This window comes from Neoarius graeffei, chromosome 5 (genome assembly GCF_027579695.1).
Source record: "Neoarius graeffei isolate fNeoGra1 chromosome 5, fNeoGra1.pri, whole genome shotgun sequence".
Classification (NCBI taxonomy): domain Eukaryota; kingdom Metazoa; phylum Chordata; class Actinopteri; order Siluriformes; family Ariidae; genus Neoarius; species Neoarius graeffei.
In genome coordinates, this window is record NC_083573.1 from 6,228,050 (window position 1) to 6,246,990 (window position 18,941).

At 44.2% G+C, this 18,941-nt stretch overlaps 1 protein-coding gene across 1 annotated transcript in view; it reads left to right on the top strand.

Moving 5' to 3' along the window:
* The first annotated feature begins 5,718 nt into the window (after positions 1-5,718).
* The window catches only part of asic1c (acid-sensing (proton-gated) ion channel 1c), a 201,897-nt gene continuing 188,674 nt past the window's right edge, over positions 5,719-18,941 (top strand). The window contains exon 1 of the mRNA XM_060921059.1: positions 5,719-6,282. Within this exon, the coding sequence (XP_060777042.1) occupies positions 5,719-6,282 (564 nt within the window). The remainder of the gene's footprint in view (positions 6,283-18,941) is intronic.

The window sequence follows — 18,941 nt, forward strand, 5'->3', positions numbered from 1 at the left end:
CAGCGTTCACTTGTATTGGAGTAACATTTGACCAGTGGGATCTGCACTTTGGGCGGCACGGTGGTGTAGTGGTTAGCGCTGTCGCCTCACAGCAAGAAGGTCCTGGGTTCGAGCCCCGGGGCCGGCGAGGGCCTTTCTGTGCGGAGTTTGCATGTTCTCCCCGTGTCCGCGTGGGTTTCCTCCGGGTGCTCCGGTTTCCCCCACAGTCCAAAGACATGCAGGTTAGGTTAACTGGTGACTCTAAATTGACCGTAGGTGTGAATGTGAGTGTGAATGGTTGTCTGTGTCTATGTGTCAGCCCTGTGATGACCTGGCGACTTGTCCAGGGTGTACCCCGCCTTTCGCCCGTAGTCAGCTGGGATAGGCTCCAGCTTGCCTGTGACCCTGTAGAAGGATAAAGCGGCTAGAGATAATGAGATGAGATGAGATCTGCACTTTGACTTCAGTAATGAAGTTGGGTACTTTTGTCCACCTCTGGTAAAGACCTGTATGGACACACATTATTTATAGTGAAAAGTAACAAACAACTAGAAACCATGAGATCATGTCGCACCTAACCTGTTTTTATTGTAGATACCGGAAATCAAAGGGCTTGCCATAACCTTGGCTGTTTACTCACAAATTTGCTTTCCTTGATCAGCATCTGGTTTGCAATTTCACAGCATTTGGGAGTGTCATGCAACTGTTCTGCAAAGATGCAGACTAAATCAAATCAAATCAAGTTTATTTGTATCGCGCTTTTAACAATAAACATTGTCGCAAAGCAGCTTTACAGAATTTGAACGACTTAAAACATGAGCTAATTTTATCCCTAATCTATCCCCAATGAGCAAGCCTGTGGCGACGGTGGCAAGGAAAAACTCCCTCAGACGACATGAGGAAGAAACCTCGAGAGGAACCAGACTCAAAAGGGAACCCATCCTCATTTAGGCAACAACAGACAGCCTGACTATAATATTAACAGTTTTAACAGGTATAACCCTCAGCTGTCCTCATGGGGCCGTCCTTCACAGGAGCGGTGCGATAAAACTCCGACCAGACACAGGGCACCAGGATGGATCAAGCAGGTCTGAGGGGCAGAAGAGGCCAGCATCTCAATCCCAGGATCAACATGTAACTCAGAGGGACAGATTGGGGGGGAAGAGAGAAAGAAAACACGTTGTTAGGTATGCCCTAAAAATGACAAGTATTAAATCTGTGTGGTAGACTCGCAGAGACGAGAGTCTTTACATCAGGCATAACACACAACAATGGCATGTTAATATGGTAAAATATATCATGACCTGCTCTGGCTGGATGCTTGATTGGGTGATGGGAGCACACTCCTCAGCAATGATGAGATGCAGATGGGACCCTTAGGGCTGGCCAAGACAAATTCAGTTACATTTCACCGGGTCTGGGACATGCGACAGAATGTCTGACGGCCGATTCCCTGCGGGCTACGATAGCCAGTCGAGGTCTCCACCCTCTCCACCAAAAGATTTCCTGTTGACTCCATGTAACTCAGAGGGACAGATTTGGGGTGGGGGGGAGGGAAAGAAAACACAGGTGGTTAGGTATGCCCAATGTCACCTGAATAAGTAGGAACAGTATACATATTGCACCTGGAATATGTGCACATAAATTTCCTGGAAGAACAAGAGTCATTTAGTTACTGGTCAAGTGTAAATTGATATATCAGGTCTCGGACGTGGCGGCACGGTGGTGTAGTGGTTAGCGCCGTCGCCTCACAGCAAGAAGGTCCTGGTTCGAGCCCCGTGGCCGGCGAGGGCCTTTCTGTGCGGAGTTTGCATGTTGTCCATGTGGGTTTCCTCCGGGTGCTCCAGTTTCCCCCACAGTTCAAAGACATGCAGGTTAGGTTAACTGGTGACTCTAAATTGACCGTAGGTGTGAATGTGAGTGTGAATGGTTGTCTGTGTCTATGTGTCAGCCCTGTGATGACCTGGCGACTTGTCCAGAGTGTACCCCGCCTTTCACCCGTAGTCAGCTGGGATAGGCTCCAGCTTGCCTGCGACCCTGTAGAACAGGATAAAGCGGCTACAGATAATGAGAGATGAGAGGTCTCGGACGTCCAATCTATATATATTGACTCCGTTATGCTTATGAAGTGAAGTAATGTGACTTCTGTGGTCAATGCTCTACAGAAAGGGATTTTAAAAAGGTGTACAGTGATGATGTTTTCGATGAGGATATGTCTAACATTTATGGACAAGTCCCAAGTGTCCATACTAGAGGTGAAGCTATAACTTATTGTTTCTGGAGGGTTTTTATGTTAAATTGACGGTGTATGTAATAATCAAAATCAACTTGTTTCACAGACATAGTAGCATTAAACATAACTATAAATGGATAAAAGTATGACCGGTATGATCAAAAAGTCAAAGTCCCTACTGTGCCAGAACCTGGTCTTCCCAGGCAGTCTTCTGTCCCAGTACTAACCAGGCCATGAAGGCACACCAGTCTCCACCTCTTTAGCCCTTGGCCTCTCGCCTATACAGCTAGGATTACAGTGGGGGCTCGTCCTTTAGTAACCGCAAGAGTTTGACTCCTCACTCGCATCTGGACTGCGGCATGCCTTGCCAGACAGCAGTAGGTACCTTTTTTTTTTTTATCATGATCTTTGGTATGACTCGACTGCGAGTAGAACTTGTGATCGCTTGGTCAAGAGGCAGACATGCTAACCACCAGGCCAGCTCGTGATACACAACAAGGATGATATTTACTAAAAATATAAGAGAAGTAGAACACTTGATATGCTTGATTTTAGACCGGTAATAGTTAACTCCACTTTGTTGCACCACCTTGATGTTGATTATTTTCCTACAACAGCATGGCACGGATTGTTTTGTTCCTTACATAGATCATTATACTGTATAAAGCTGCACTTTGCAGCATTTCAGGAATTTCGGTTGATTTTTGGACCAGAGGATCTGTCTTTCTCTTTTGCTTTCCCCTATGCTACACAACCTAAAAGTCAAGTTTATTTGTATTGCGCTTTGAACAATGACGCCCTTCCTCAGACGACAGGAGGAAGAAACCTCGAGAGGAACCAGACTCAAAAGGGGACCCATCCTCATCTGGGTGATAACAGATAGTGTGATTTATAAATAACTCCCTTCGATGAGTGTCCTGTAGAGTCACAAAGTATAACTGTGTAACCAGGAAATTCATTATAGTTTTAACATGAAGTCTGTTTTGTTGAAGTTATAAACTGTTCATTGATGGAAATTTGAGTGCAAAACTGTTCACGACAGCTGCAGTCCTAAAGTTAGCAAGTCAACTGTAGTCTTCAGCCATGGATGTATTACTGTAAGTGTCCAGAGCCATCTTCCAAGTGCAACTTTTGACTGTCCATACGTGGCCGTCCTCCACAGGAGCAATCTGATGAGACTCCAGCCAGAAGTAGGGCATCAGGGTGGATCAGGCAAGAAGAATAGATCAGCATCTTACTGGTGTCTCAGGATTAACATGTAACTCAGAGAGGGACCAACATATGGAAGAGATGGGGTATGATTAAAACATAACTATAAATGGATAAAAAGAACAATGCATCATTTAAAAAAAGAATGATAAATTGCTGTAATAAGAGGGAAAAATGGTGTAAAAAAAACCCCAATAAGGTTTATAAGTTTGAACATTAAATATATCATCTTTGTATCAGGGTGGCATGGTGGTGCAGTGGTTCGCACGGTCGCCTCACAGCAAGAAGGTTCTGAGTTTGAACCCAGTGGCTGGCAAGGGCCTTTCTGTTGCCCCTTTTCCACCAAAGCAGTTCCAGGGCTGGTTCGGGGCCAGTGCTTAGTTTGGAACCGGGTTTTCTGTTTCCACTGGCAAAGAACTGGCTCTAGGGCCAGAAAAACCGAATCCAGGCTAGCACCAACTCTTTGCTGGGCCAGAGGAAAGAACCGCTTACGTCAGCGGGGGGGGGCGGAGTTGTTAAGACCAACAACAATAGCAAGATCGCAAAAGGTCACCATTTTTAAGCGACGAGAAGCAGCAGCTGTACAAACATGAAGTCATTTATTATTGCTGTTGTTGTTGTTGCTGCTGCTTCTTGTGTGTTGTTTTCGCTTCGATATTCGCGCCAAGGTTTATGCAAACGTAACGACATAACTGACGTATACAGCGACGTAATGAAATGGCTTCCCTTAGCACCGCGAGCTATGGAAAAGCAAACTGGTTCTCAGCTGGCTCGCAAGTTGAACGAGTTGTGAACCAGCACCAGCACCGGCCCCGAACCAGCCCTGGAACTGATTTGGTGGAAAAGGGGTAATCTGTGCGGAGTTTGCATGTTCTCCCCGTGTCTGCGTGGGTTTCCTCCGGATGCTCCGGTTACCCCCACAGTCCAAAGACATGCTGGTTGGGTTAATATGGGACAGCCTTGGGCTGAGGTGCCCTTGAGCGAGGCACCTAACTCCCAACTGCTCCCCGGGCGCTGTTAGCATGGATGATCACTGCTCTGGGTATGTGCGTGTGCTCATTGCTCATGTGTGTGTGTTCACTGCTTCAGATGGATTTAGTGTGTGATGAATCAAGTTGTGCTTTCTTTCTTTCTTTGAATGTGTCAGCAATTTGGTTTTCTTTCCATGCATAAATGTCACTAATTGACTATTAGAGACCATCTTATGTAAATCTCTCTCTCTCTCTCTCTCTCTCTCTCTCTCTCTCTCTCTCTAAAAAAATGACTATTGGGTTTCTGCAGGGAAGTGGAACGAATCACACTCTGGAGATTTAACAAGGATGAAATCTCGGTGCACGAATGCCGATAGGTGACTACCTGTGGCTGTGCAACCAGATCGTAGATTGCAGACTGTGATTCTCTCTGTTGTGAAACCTGGAGACAATGTATTGAGTCAAAGCCCCCTCTGCCCTCCCCCCACGCTTGCTCTCACTCATATTCTCTCTCTCTCTCTCTCTCTCTCTCTCTCTCTCTCTCTGTCGCACACACACGCGCACACACACACACACACACACACACACACACACACACTGGTGAAGCAGGAGCTCAGCAGTGGGATGGATTCTGACTACTAAAGAGACGGAGTGAGAGGGAGGGGGAACGAGCCAGCAAGCTCCAAGCTTGCACAAGAGAGGGAAAGGATTGAAGCACTGGTGTGCAAATCCACATGAGCAGATCTGGGGGAAAACACCGGCTGCTTTGGGCGAAACCTTGAATGTGGCTTCTCTCGGCATCAAGAGGTAGCCCTCAGTGCTCGTCGTAGATCTCCGAGGAACGAAGCGACAAAGGCTTGACTGACAAACGCAAGAGGTGGACAAGGGGAGGTCTATGACACTTCATTTGCATTTGTGGAGAGGAGTGTGAGGAAGATCCAGGGAAGAAAAATGAATATCAGACAACAGCTCTTTTATCTACCTATCTATTTATTTATTTATTTTTAAATGATTTTTTCCCCATTCATAAACCCAATAAGGCGATGTAGAGCCAGTCCTCCTGGCGGGATGAGGCACGGTCCAGTCAACTGCTGAATGTTTTTGTTGTGGTTCCTTATTTCTTCTCGATTGACACTTTTCAATGTGCAATGTGAACGTTTCGCAGGGTTTGGCTCTTCTTGAATAGACCGCACATTTCAAGGTAGAACAGAAAAGCAGCTTGCGATTGAAGGCGCACTTTGGATCATGTGCGATATTTTTTGATACGATTAACTTCGCAAATTATTCCAATTTCTCCTGCAACTTTTGATTAGGAACAGACTTGCCATGACAGCCATGAAGGGAGATTCGGAAGACAGCATCGAGAGCATCAGGCCTTCGAATCTGCAAGCCTTCGCCAACTCGTCCACGTTGCACGGCATGAGCCACATTTTCGCCTATGGCCACATGACATTCCGTCGCTTCTTGTGGACTCTCTCGTTTCTGGGATCTCTTGGTCTGTTGCTTCTGGTATGCATGGACCGCATATCGTACTACCTTGAGTTTCCTCATGTCACCAAACTGGATGAGGTGGCGGCACCAAATCTCACGTTTCCTGCCGTGACGTTCTGCAATCTCAATGAGTTCCGCTTTTCCAAGATCACCAAAAACGATCTGTATCATGTCGGGGAACTGCTCGCCCTGCTCAATGAGAACTACCAGATTGCGAACCCGCATTTAGCAGAACCAGAAATCCTTGCTGCTCTGAAAGACAAGGCCAATTTTGTCAACTTCAAGCCCAAGCAGTTCAACATGACTGATTTCTATAACCGAACAGGCCACGACATCAGTGACATGCTTCTACAGTGCACTTTTCGAGGCGACAATTGCTTCCCTTTCAACTTCACCACAGTGAGTTGCCAGAGATCTCAGCATGTTTTTTTTTTTGTTTGTTTACAGTATATCAAATGCAAATGGGTAAAGCTCCTTTCGCTGTATCGTATAAACTATCGTATCGGGTTATTATTTCAATCGTAGTAAAATGTTGACGGCAGCTGTGTGTCTCAATCCTCGATCCTGACAAAGATAATTAGTGTTATGGTGATTAAAATTAAAACGCACAACTAAAGATATATTTATTGAACATTCAAAAGAGACTCGGACCCAAAACCGGTACGTTTTACTTGAATATCAGGCCGTACAAGGCAACAGAATTCAAATAAGTGTACATAACGTATTATAGTATAAGAACGGATGTCTTGTGGTGTAACTCGACAGTTGTATAAATTTCTTCCTGTTCTGTCAGGAGTCGTAATGGTTCAGTGAAAAAGGTAAAAATATATCCTGTACAATCCAATCCAATCCAATTTATTCTATGTTGGATGTGAGCTGGAAGTACAGAAATGGTTCACAGCCTGTAAACACACACACAGTGGATATAAAAAGTATACACACCCTATTAAAATGATCGGTTTTTCTGATGTAGAAAAATGAGACCGCGATAAATAATTTCAAAACTTTTCCCACCTTTAATGTGACCTATAACCTGTACAATTCAATTGAAGAGCAAACAAATCTGTTAGGGAGGAAGACATAAAAAATAAAAAGTGTACAATAAGCTGGTTGCAGAAGTGTGCGCACCCTTAAACTAATACTTTGTTGAAGCACCTTTTGATTTAATTACAGCATTCAGTCTTTTTGGGTTCACACCTACCATCAGTTAAAATGACTCTGATTAACGCCAAATAAAGTTCAGACATTTACTCAGTCGCATCCTCCAGCAAAAGCCAGGGTTCGCAGAGAGCTTACAAAGCATCAAAGGGATCTCATTGTTGAAAAGTATCAGTCAGGAGAAGGGGACAAAAACATTTCCACGGCATTAGATATACCATGGAGCACAGTGAAGACCGTCATCAAGAAGTGGAGAAGATATGCGACAACAGTGGTGACATTACCGAGAACTGGACGTCCTTCCGAAATTGATGAAAAGACAAGACGAAAACTGGTCAGGGAGTCTGCCGAGAGGCCTATAGCAAGACTGAAGGAGCTGCAGGGATTTCCAGCAAGTACTGGTTGTGTACTACAAGTGACTACAATCTCCCGTATTCTCCATGTGTCTGGACTATGAGATGGGGTCAAAGAAAAACATCCAGGCCCGGCTAAATTTTGCAAAAAAAAAAATCCATCAACTCTCCCAAAAGCGTGTGGGAAAATGTGTTCTGGTCTGATGAAACCAAGGTTGAACTTTTTGGCCACAATTCCAAAAGGTATGTTTGACGCAAAAACAACACTGCGCATCACCAAAAGAACCCCATACCCACGGTGAAGCATGGTGGTGGCAGCATCATGTTTTGGGCTTGTTTTTCTTCCGCTGGAACAGAGCTTTGGTCAAGATGGAAGGAATTATGAACAGTTCTAAATACCAGTCAATTTTGGCCCCAAACCTTCGAGTGTCTGCTAGAAAGCTGAAGATGAAGAGGAATTTCACCTTTCAGCACGACCCCAAAAAAGTTTTGGAACGGCCCAGCCAGAGCCCAGACCTAAATCCAGTTGAAAATCTGTGGGGCGACCTGAAGAGGGCTGTGCACAAGAGACGCCCTCGCAATCTGACAGATTTGGAGCGCTTTTGCAAGGAACAGTGGGCAAATATTGCCAAGTCTAGATGTGTCAAGCTGATAGACTCCGACCCCAAAGGACTGAATGCTGTAATGAAATCAAAAGGTGCTTCAACAAATTATTAGTTTCAGGGTGCGCACACTTATGCAACCAGCTTATTGTACGTTTTTTATTTTTTATGTTTTTCCCCCACACAGATTTGTTTGTTTTTCAATTGAATTGTACAGGTTATAGGTCACATTAAAGATGGGAAAAGTTTTGAAATTATTTATCGTGTTTGGTTTTTCTGATGTAAAAAAAAAAAATCATTTTAATGGGATGTGTACACTTTATATATCCTCTGTATCTCACTGATAAGTATATAGAAGTGTTGTGATGTATAATTTTTTTTTTAATTATTATTATTACAGTGGGTTTGGTTGGGGGGAGAAAAAAAAAAAACTGTGCTACATTCAACGCCAGAAACATTTGATTCAAATTGAATGCTGAAGTTCTTTCATTCAAGCACTCGTGTATTTACATATGAAAGTGTGCTTATTTCTGAACATTGGAGCTACCGTACATGGTTATACCATGACTTGAAGGTATTTTTGGTCTTGATGCTATGAAATTTAAAGCTAGACGGCCTTTTGATTTCATAAAATCGGTGAAATTTAGTTCCCTCTGAAATGTGGTCATTGTGATAAATGTGTATTTCTGTAATATCTCAAAAAATATCAGGCCGTTCTGTAGCGACGAAGTTATTTAATTTGAGCGGATTCCCTAGCAAGTAATGCGCATGAAATCGCTCGCTTTATGCAGTCAAGCAGACAGAGGAAGTCCGTGTGTGTGTGTGCACATGCGCAAGTTTCCCTTTGAGCGTGCACTGACAGTTCCATCATTCTGTTGCTAAAGAAACAGCTGATCACACCGAGGTGCTCGCTGAGCGCCGATATTTATTAGTTTGGTCCTGCGTTTCCTTTCTTTTGTAAATAACATAACATTTCTTCTCGCTTTCCGTTACTGTAGTCGGTCTTTCATGTTTCATTTGCACGCTCACGTCCTCCATTTTTCTCTCCTGCTTCAAATTCGTATCACGTAATGCCTTGCGCGAACAGGGAAAGCCCACCATGTCATGTGTGACGTAGTATCTTGACTTGAGTCATGAAAAAATAGCAGAGAATTTCAGGCCATGTGGCCCTAAATTCGTTCTTCTTCTTCTTCTTTTGGCTGCTCCCGATTAGGGGTCGCCACAGCAGATCTTTTGTCTCCATTGCTCCCTGTCTTCCGCATCCTTCTCTACCACACCTGCCACTTTCATGTCCTCTCTCACCACATCCATGTATCTCCTCTTTGGCCTTCCTCATTTTCGTTTACCTGGCAGCTCCATCCTCAACATTCTCCTTCCAACACGCTCTGCATCTCTTCTCAGGATGTGCCCGTACCATCTCAGTCTCATCTCTCTCAGCTTCATTCCCAATCCTGTCCAACCTCCCATCGCAAACCTTAACATCCTAAACTCCGCCACCTCCAACTTTTCCTCCTGTCTCTTCGTTAAGGGTACGGTCTCCAGTCCATACATCACAGCTGGCCTCACTACTGTCTTATACATCTTACCTTTCACTTTTGCTGGGACTTTCCGATCACAAATGACTCCTGAAATCCTTCTCCAACTGCTCCATCCTGCCTGCACTCTCTTTCTCACCTCACTATTGCAGCCCCCATTTTCCTGCACAGTTGACCCCAGGTACTTGAATTATATACTACAGACATGATCACTATAGAAAAGACTGTGTATAATATAAAATGTCTGTATACATACTGTATATAAACAGGTCATTTTGATAGAATATCAAATTTAATCAACATCTTCTGACCAATCGGAATTCCGCATGTCAGATTTGACACAGTTTTACACCGGATGCCCTTCCTGACGCAACTCTCTCCAATTTATCCGGGCTTGGGACCGACACCAAGAGTACGCTTATGCACCCCCAGTGGCTGGATTGTGGCCCTAAATTTGTTAATTGTTCTTATCTTATTATCTCTAGCCGCTTTATCCTGTTCTACAAGGTCACAGGCGAGCTGGAGCCTATCCCAGCTGACTACGGGCGAAAGGCGGGGTACACCCTGGACAAGTTGCCAGGTCATCACAGGGCTGACACATAGACACACAACCATTCACACTCACATTCACACCTACGCTCAATTTAGAGTCACCAGTTAACCTAACCTGCATGTCTTTGGACTGTGGGGGAAACCGGAGCACCCGGAGGAAACCCACGCGGACACGGGGAGAACATGCAAACTCCACACAGAAAGGCCCTCGCCGGCCACGGGGCTCGAACCCGGACCTTCTTGCTGTGAGGCGACAGCGCTAACCACTACACCACCGTGCCACCGTTAATTGTTCTATTTTTAAAAATAATAATAAAATTGGAAGTCTGTAATTCAAATTCAGTCGCTTTCGGTCCACTAAACAAAAATAATTGGTTGTCGGGAAAATTCTTTTTATGACCTAAGCTTGAAAAATCTGAAAAGCAGTCTACCTTTAAGCTTTTTCCAGACCTTAAATATTGTCTTTATATGGGCATGTATGGAGACTAGTGTGTCTAGTCAAGTAAGTCATATGGCCGTCACCTACAGAACATTAACACTGTTGAATTCTCAATTCCGATTGGTCAGAAGGTGTTGATTAAATGTGATATTCTATCAAAATTACCTGTTTTTATATATCGTCGCTGTCCGTTCAAAACCTGCTATGTGACAATTTAGGTCAATTCTCAAGGATGATTTTTTTTTTTTTGCAATTTACGCTAATATAATGCTGCAGTTAGCTATTTTGATGGATATTTAACTGACCAAGCTAATAATAGAACAACTTTTACTGGCTTCTCAGCTTGTTATTTCAGAGTTTTATTCAGTTTTTTACATCTCGTGTAAAAAAGGAAAAATGTCACACAGCAGGTTTTGACGGGGCGGCACGGTGGTGTAGTGGTTAGCGCTGTCGCCTCACAGCAAGAAGGTCCGGGTTCGAGCCCCGTGGGCGGCGAGGGCCTTTCTGTGCGGAGTTTGCATGTTCTCCCCGTGTCCGCGTGGGTTTCCTCCGGGTGCTCCGGTTTCCCCCACAGTCCAAAGACATGCAGGTTAGGTTAACTGGTGACTCTAAATTGAGCGTAGGTGTGAATGTGAGTGTGAATGGTTGTCTGTGTCTATGTGTCAGCCCTGTGATGACCTGGCGACTTGTCCAGGGTGTACCCCGCCTTTCGCCCGTAGTCAGCTGGGATAGGCTCCAGCTTGCCTGCGACCCTGTAGAACAGGATAAAGCGGCTAGAGATAATGAGATGAGATGAGCAGCGCCGATATGTATACAGACATCTTATATTATACGCAGTCTTTTCTTTCGTGATCATAACAGCTCAGTCGCAAGGACGTGGATGGCAGACGTTATACAAAAATATATTAATAAAGTGCAGAATTATTGATATGATGACGTTTTCTCTGTAAGGATTTTTTTTATTTTGTATTCTTTTGGAAGGAGTCTTCAGTGTCAGCACTTGAACAGCGAGACTAAGTTTTCTGACCCAAGAAAGGACAAAGGGATTTGAGTTTTCTGATTGCTTGGTCACTCGACAAGCTGCCTTATTAACACACAGAGAGAGAGAGAGAGAGGGAGAGGAAATGGAAAAGGAATTATCTTGTTTCGTGGCCATTCCACACAACATTAAATGTAACGATAAGTGGATAAAAAGTACAATCTGGGTTTTTTTTTTTAAATATTGGTGCATTGGTTTATGCTTTTTATGCCATTTTCCTTTACATCATAACACCAAAGGTTTTATTTCTTCCCTCAATAATTATACGAAACAACAGATTACAACATGAAGTAGTTCAGGGATTCAGGTTTGCATTTCCTTTTCCTATATGTTCCTCGTTAAAGTGTGTAGAATGAAATGGAAATAGTCGAGAGTGTGCTGATCATGTGATGACTCATTATTTTGAGTCACATTTCACCAAGAGCAGGTACCGTGTATAGTAGGAGAAGGGTATTACTGAAATTACAGGTCATTATAAACCACGAGCTCTTGGGTACCATGTGAGACTCCACAGGCTTAATCGGAGATAACTGTGATGACAGCGATCCTGTGGATAGCACATTGGTTTAAAAAAGCATAATAATCATGCGTTTTATGGTACCGATGGTCCAGAAGAATGGTTATTCCAAGAGTCAACATTTCAGTTGAAGAAAATATGCATTAACCCATTCATCAAATGTTTTAAATTCATCTCCGGCAACAAGATTTGTTTTTTTGTTATTGTTGGCAGGCTGCATTTTGCTCTTAAATGTGTAACAAAAAGCGTTTTAATTGCATCCAGGCAAATAAAAGATGGATTTTGTTTTGAAGTTTTATTACTTACTGTCTGTCGATTAATTTGAGGTTGCAGCAGGGTTATATTTTCAAAGTGGTATTGCCAGTCAACAATACCATTTAAGAGAAAATAATAATAATAATAATAATAATACAATCTCAATTCCAAAAAAGTTGGAACTTTGTGTAAAACATAAATAAAAACAGAATGCATCCATCACCCAGTGTGTGCCAGCCCACTGAAAACTATCCATCCATCCATCCATCCATCCATCCATCCATCCATTAACGCTTATCCTGGGCAGGGTCACAAGCAAGCTGGAGCCTAGCCCAGCTGACTATGGGCGAGAGGCGGGGTACACCCGGGACAAGTCGCCAGATCAACCCAGCGCTGACGCCTAGAGACAAACAACCATTCACACCTACGGTCAATTTAGAGCCACCAATTAGCCTAACCTGCATGTCTTTGGTGGAAACCGGAGCACCCAGACGAAACCACGTACCTGTAGACACGGGGAGAACATGCAAACTCCACACAGAAAGGGCCCCCGTCGACCATTGGGTTCAAACCCAGAACCTTTTTGCTGTGAGGCGGCAGTGCTAACCACTACACCACCATGCCACCCCAATACAAAGATGACATATTTAATGTTCAAACTTATAAACCTTATTGTTTTTTTTTTTTGTAAATATACACTCATTCTGAATTGGATGCTTGCAAAATTTTCCAAAAAAAGTTGGCACAGGGGTATGTTTACCACTGTGTTCCATTACCTTTTCTTTTACCAACACTCAGTCAGCATTTGGGAACTGAGGACACTGTTGAAGTTTTGAAAATTAATTTGCTCAACATCTGGGGTGACGAGTGTCCGATTTTACACTTCATAATGCGGCACATATTTTCAATGAGAGGGTGGCAGGCAGGCCAGTTTAGCACTCACACTCTCTTACTACAAAGCCACACTGGTGTTACACGTGCAGAATGTGGTCTGGCATTGTTTCGCTGGAATAAGCAGGACGTCCCTGAAAAAGATGTCCTCTGGATGGTGGTAGATGTTGCTCTAAAACCTGTCTTTACCTTTTGAGCATTAATGGTGTCTTTTATAGATGTGCAAATTACCCATGCCATGGGCATGAACACACCCCCATACCATCACAGATGCTGGCTTTTGAGCTTTGTGCTGGTGACAATCTTTGATGGTTCATTTCCTATTTAGCCTGGAGGACACGATGTCCATGATTTCCAAAAACAATTCAAAATGTGGACTCGTCAGACCACAGCACACTCTTTCACTTTGTGTCGGTCCATCTCAGATGAGCTCGAGAATTCAGTATCTCATCTCATTATCTCTAACGGCTTTATCCTGTTCTACAGGGTCGCAGGCAAGCTGGAGCCTATCCCAGCTGACTACGGGCAAAAGGCGGGGTACACCCTGGACAAGTTGCCAGGTCATCACAGGGCTGACACATAGACACAGACAACCATTCACACTCACATTCACACCTACGCTCAATTTAGTCACCAGTTAACCTAACCTGCATGTCTTTGGGGGAAACCGGAGCACCCGGAGGAAACCCACGCGGACACGGGGAGAACATGCAAACTCCGCACAGAAAGGCCCTCGCCGGGCACGGGCTCGAACCCGGACCTTCTTGCTGTGAGGTGACAGCGCTAACCACTACACCACTGTGCTGCCCAGAATTCAGTATTGTTTTGGATATTGTTGATTATATGGGTTTTACCTTGCATGGTAGAAGCAGCCACGAACTGTGCGACTCGGCAATGGTTTTCCGAAGTGTTCCCTAGTCTGTGTCGTAATGTCCTTTTATACAATCATATTGGTTTGTAATGCAGTGTCACCTGAGGGGTCGAAGGTCACAGGCATTCAGTGTTGGTTTTCAGCCTTGGCCCTAAAAGGCAGAGATTTCTCTGGATATTCTGTTTCTTTTGATGATTTATCGATGGTTACATCCCTAAATTCCTTACCATTGTATGTTGAGAAACACTGTACTTAAACTGTTGGACTTTTTGCCCATACAGTTTTTCACAAAGTGCTGTACCTCACCTTGTTCTTGCTTGTGAGCAACTCAGCCTTTCCAATTACCAGTTAACCTGTTTACCTGGAGAATGTTCCAAACAGGTGTTTTTTGAGCTTTCATAACTTTCCCTGTTACTTGTTGCCCCATCTGGTGAGCTCACAGGACTTGATGTTTCAACCCCTCAGATAAGTCGGCACTCTAAGATCTTGAGTAGAGAAGGGGTTAATCACTTCCTCGGGGTCGTCAGGTGGGCACACTCCTTCACTGATGGGCCCACGACACCTCCAGAGGGCTCAACAGTGACACCCAGCGTCCCAGGTGCACTCCCCTCTGCTTTCACCCTTCTTGCTGGTCATTTCGCAGCCCAGATAGGATCCTTTCTTTTCAGCCAGATCCAGCTGATACTTTGTTCTGCAGCCTCTGACTCTTTGTTTCTCAGAAGGCCTGGCCTCAAACTCCTATCCTTTTCGGGAGCTTAGATGTTGAGGCGGCAAAACCCTCTACAGCCGACCTCTACCAAGAGGACCTTGGTCCGCCAGCCTCATTGTTCTGCCTCTGCTGCTGGGTCAGCATATTTCAGTCTCTTGCCTTCATACGCTTCATCAACCACAGCCTCCCACAGCACGGGAAACTCTAGAATGTATAGGGACTTCTGTGAGGTTGACCAAAGGATCATGTCTGGCCTGAGGTTAGTTGTGATTATCTCTGGTGGAAAAATGAGTCTTTGGCCGAGGTCAGCCTGTTTTTCTCGTCCTGGGCAGCATCCAGGAGGGTCGGTTCCATCCTTGCAGATGGTTTCCCAGGAAGTTGTCTGACTTTCACAAAGGAGATGGTATTTGAGAAACTGGACATCAGGGGAGGGAGGGCATTGGTGGTGGATATCCTTCGTTCCAAGGTAATTGCCAGTTGTTGCAGGACCCTGTTGTGCCTCCAGGTGTAGCGGCCTTACGAGAGACTGATTTTGCAGCCGGTATCTGAACTTTAATGGAATGTGTTGCAGGCATCGAATTCAGAATGAGTATCTATTTACAAAAAGCAATTAAGTTGATTAGCTGGATTCACATTTTTAAATATCTTGTCTTTGTATTGTATTTAACTGAATATCGGTCAAAAAGACTTGCAAATAATTGTACTGTATTATGTTTTTATTTGTTGTACACACTGTCCCAAGTTTTTTTATTTTTTTTATTTGGGGTTGTAGTTTGTTTCATGTTTCTCCTGCGTGACTCATTTCAGCATGGGTAAATTACTTGACTGAATGCTTGACTAATACGTTCACTGTTCGGTGCTGTGGGAATGTCAAATACTTGAAGATGGGGGGGGAAGCAGAGAGAGGAGCGAGTTTGCAAACTCAATGATTTGCAAGTGATATGCCACTGTGCAGGGCGGCACGGTGGTGTAGTGGTTAGCGCTGTCGCATCACAGCAAGAAGGTCTGGGTTCGAGCCCCGTGGCCGGCGAGGGCCTTTCTGTGCGGAGTTTGCATGTTCTCCCCGTGTCTGCGTGGGTTTCCTCCGGGTGCTCCGGTTTCCCCCACAGTCCAAAGACATGCAGGTTAGGTTAACTGGTGACTCTAAATTGAGCGTAGGTGTGAATGTGAATGTGAATGGTTGTCTGTGTCTGTGTCAGCCCTGTGATGACCTGGCGACTTGTCCAGGGTGTACCCCGGCTTTCGCCCGTAGTCAGCTGGGATAGGCTCCAGCTTACCCACGACCCTGTAGAACAGGATAAAGCGGCTAGAGATAATGAGAATGAGATGATATGCCACTGTGCATGGTTCAAAGTTAACCTGCTGTAGCAAAGCGGTTATAAAGCATCACTTTTAGCAAGAGTTTCTGCGATTTCCATGACTGGTGTTGGAGCAACTGTTCGCAAAGCAAAGTGGGCGTGGCCAGGTGGTGAAATAAACATAATCAAACAAAGGGAGGGTCAGTGGAATTCAGGAATTTATATAGGAAGAAGGTTTAAAAAAAAAAGTCGGCTTCATGTGAAAATACTGAGAAGAGGTCAGTTCTACAGTCAACGCGACACTATGTAGGGCTAATCTTGTTTATTTTCCTTTGCGTTAATGGAATATTTTCACTTTATCACTTTGTATAAAATGTTTTTGGGTTGTTTTTTTTTTAAATCCTACTTCTGTCTGCTGCTGAAGGAATTCATCCTGCAGTTATGTTTGCTGTCTTTTAAATCTGTGTAAATGTAAAATTGAAATAGTCACTGCACCATGGCAGAGTAAATTCCAATCTCACCCCCTGCAGCAAATTTATATTTATTTTCATTTTTTTTTTAACTCCGATCCTGACTCGTCTCCATCCAAGCAAGTGTGCTCTCTGAGCTATCGATGGACGCGAGCTTCCATGCTGCGCACTCTCAATTTCAGAATTGGCAAATTCTTCTGATGCTACGTTCTCCACAAGAGTGTGTTTCAGCAACTGGGACATAGCGATGTACTGATCATAGGCATATCAGGTGAAAATTCAATCCAAATTGCTTGAAACTGCTCTCATTGAACTGAGAATTGAATGCTGAACGACATATCTTGTGGGCGGCACGGTGGTGTTGTGGTTAGCGCTGTCGCCTCACAGCAAGAAGGTCCGGGTTCGAGCCCCGTGGCCGGCGAGGGCCTTTCTGTGTGGAGTTTGCATGTTCTCCCCGTGTCCGCGTGGGTTTCCTCCGGGTGCTCCGGTTTCCCCCACAGCCCAAAGACATGCAGGTTAGGTTAACTGGTGACTCTAAATTGACCGTAGGTGTGAGTGTGAATGGTTGTCTGTGTCTATGTGTCAGCCCTGTGATGACCTGGCGACTTGTCCAGGGTGTACCCCGCCTTTCGCCCGTAGTCAGCTGGGATAGGCTCCAGCTCGCTTGCGACTCTGTAGAACAGGATAAAGCAGCTAGAGATAATGAGAAGAGATGAGATGTTCTTCAGATATTACAAATCAGAGATTGAATAACTGGCTTAATTTTTAGAAAACGGCCGTAATATTCTGTCTGAGGATCACATGATCCAAAGTGGGCCTCATTAACTAATGAGATCAAATGTTTTTTCTTCATAACTTTTCCATTTTTCAAGATATTTACATGGAAATTGTCAGGCACATAGATGGTTGTGTACTGAATACAAAGTTAAATTAGTAAAAAATTATGCAAATTAGGGCGGCACAGTGGTGCAGTGGTTAGCGCTGTCGCCTCACAGCAAGAAGGTCCTGGGTTCGAGCCCCGGGGCCGGCGAGGGCCTTTCTGTGCGGAGTTTGCATGTTCTCCCCGTGTCCGCGTGGGTTTCCTCCGGGTGCTCCGGTTTCCCCCACAGTCCAAAGACATGCAGGTTAGGTTAACTGGTGACTCTAAATTGACCGTAGGTGTGAATGTGAGTGTGAATGGTTGTCTGTGTCTATGTGTCAGCCCTGTGATGACCTGGCGACTTGTCCAGGGTGTGCCCCGCCTTTCGCCCGTAGTCAGCTGGGATAGGCTCCAGCTTGCCTGCGACCCTGTAGAAGGATAAAGCGGCTAGAGATAATGAGATGAGATGAGATTATGCAAATTAGCATTGAATTAGCATTCGTTATGCGAATTAGGTTAAGTAAAAACGTTAACTCGGTACACTCAATAAAAAAGCAATAAACAATTATTTCTAATCCCGTCTTTGTGCTCTGTCAGCCTTGATATTTCTCAAAAGTAGGGCCTACTCGTGTTTATATGAAAGAATATAAATGATTATTTCGATTAATTTTCACAGCTTTCAAGGTGAACCTTGAAAAAAACTGTCTGATCCACATCCAATAAACCATTCACATTAACTGAACTGAAATTGACACTCGCGTTTCTGACTTCCGTTTTTTTTAAATATCATTGCGACCAGTAAGATCTCAGTATTTTTTTCAACAAAACGGCTACAGTTATATTCTAAAATAGTGATTTATTGACAGGAATCGGTTCGATTTGAAAAAAATAAGTAGGTAAAGCTATGAAAACTCACTTCAAAATCTCCCGTGAATCAGAACATCAAAACTAAAAGATGGAAAATTTTGCTGAATCCTTCATCAGAAACAGTGAGAGTGAGGGAACATCCCTATAAATAAAAGTTCTCTGATTGATATTGAAAAGTAATAGAGTCAGAAACTGATCAGGAGAGAGAGAGAGAGAGAGAGAGAGAGAGAACCTGACTGCTTTCCCGTGACTCAAAAAGAAAAGCACCAGCAGTTTCCCGACGTCACACGAGCAGAGTTTTTACTCTGTTGTACCGACTTTAACCTGCCGTTCCTCCCAAAGTACTGAACAGATCTTTATGAGATAGACATTTCTTTGGAAAGCAGAGCTTATAATCTTTTTCATGAAAGAAAATATTCAAGAGTTAAGCAATGACAGGTTTGGAAACTTAGATGAGCGTCTGCATGGAGAAGTTTCACAGCACAGCCAGTGAGCGCCTGATACGCCTCCTGATAGATTTTGATCTGTTTGGACTGAAGGAGGTTGAATTGACAAAGTATGATCTAGGGATGTAGACCTAGTCAGCGACACAGACACAGCTGCTCAGAGATGTTTCTCAGTTTATTGTCGGACAAACAGGAGT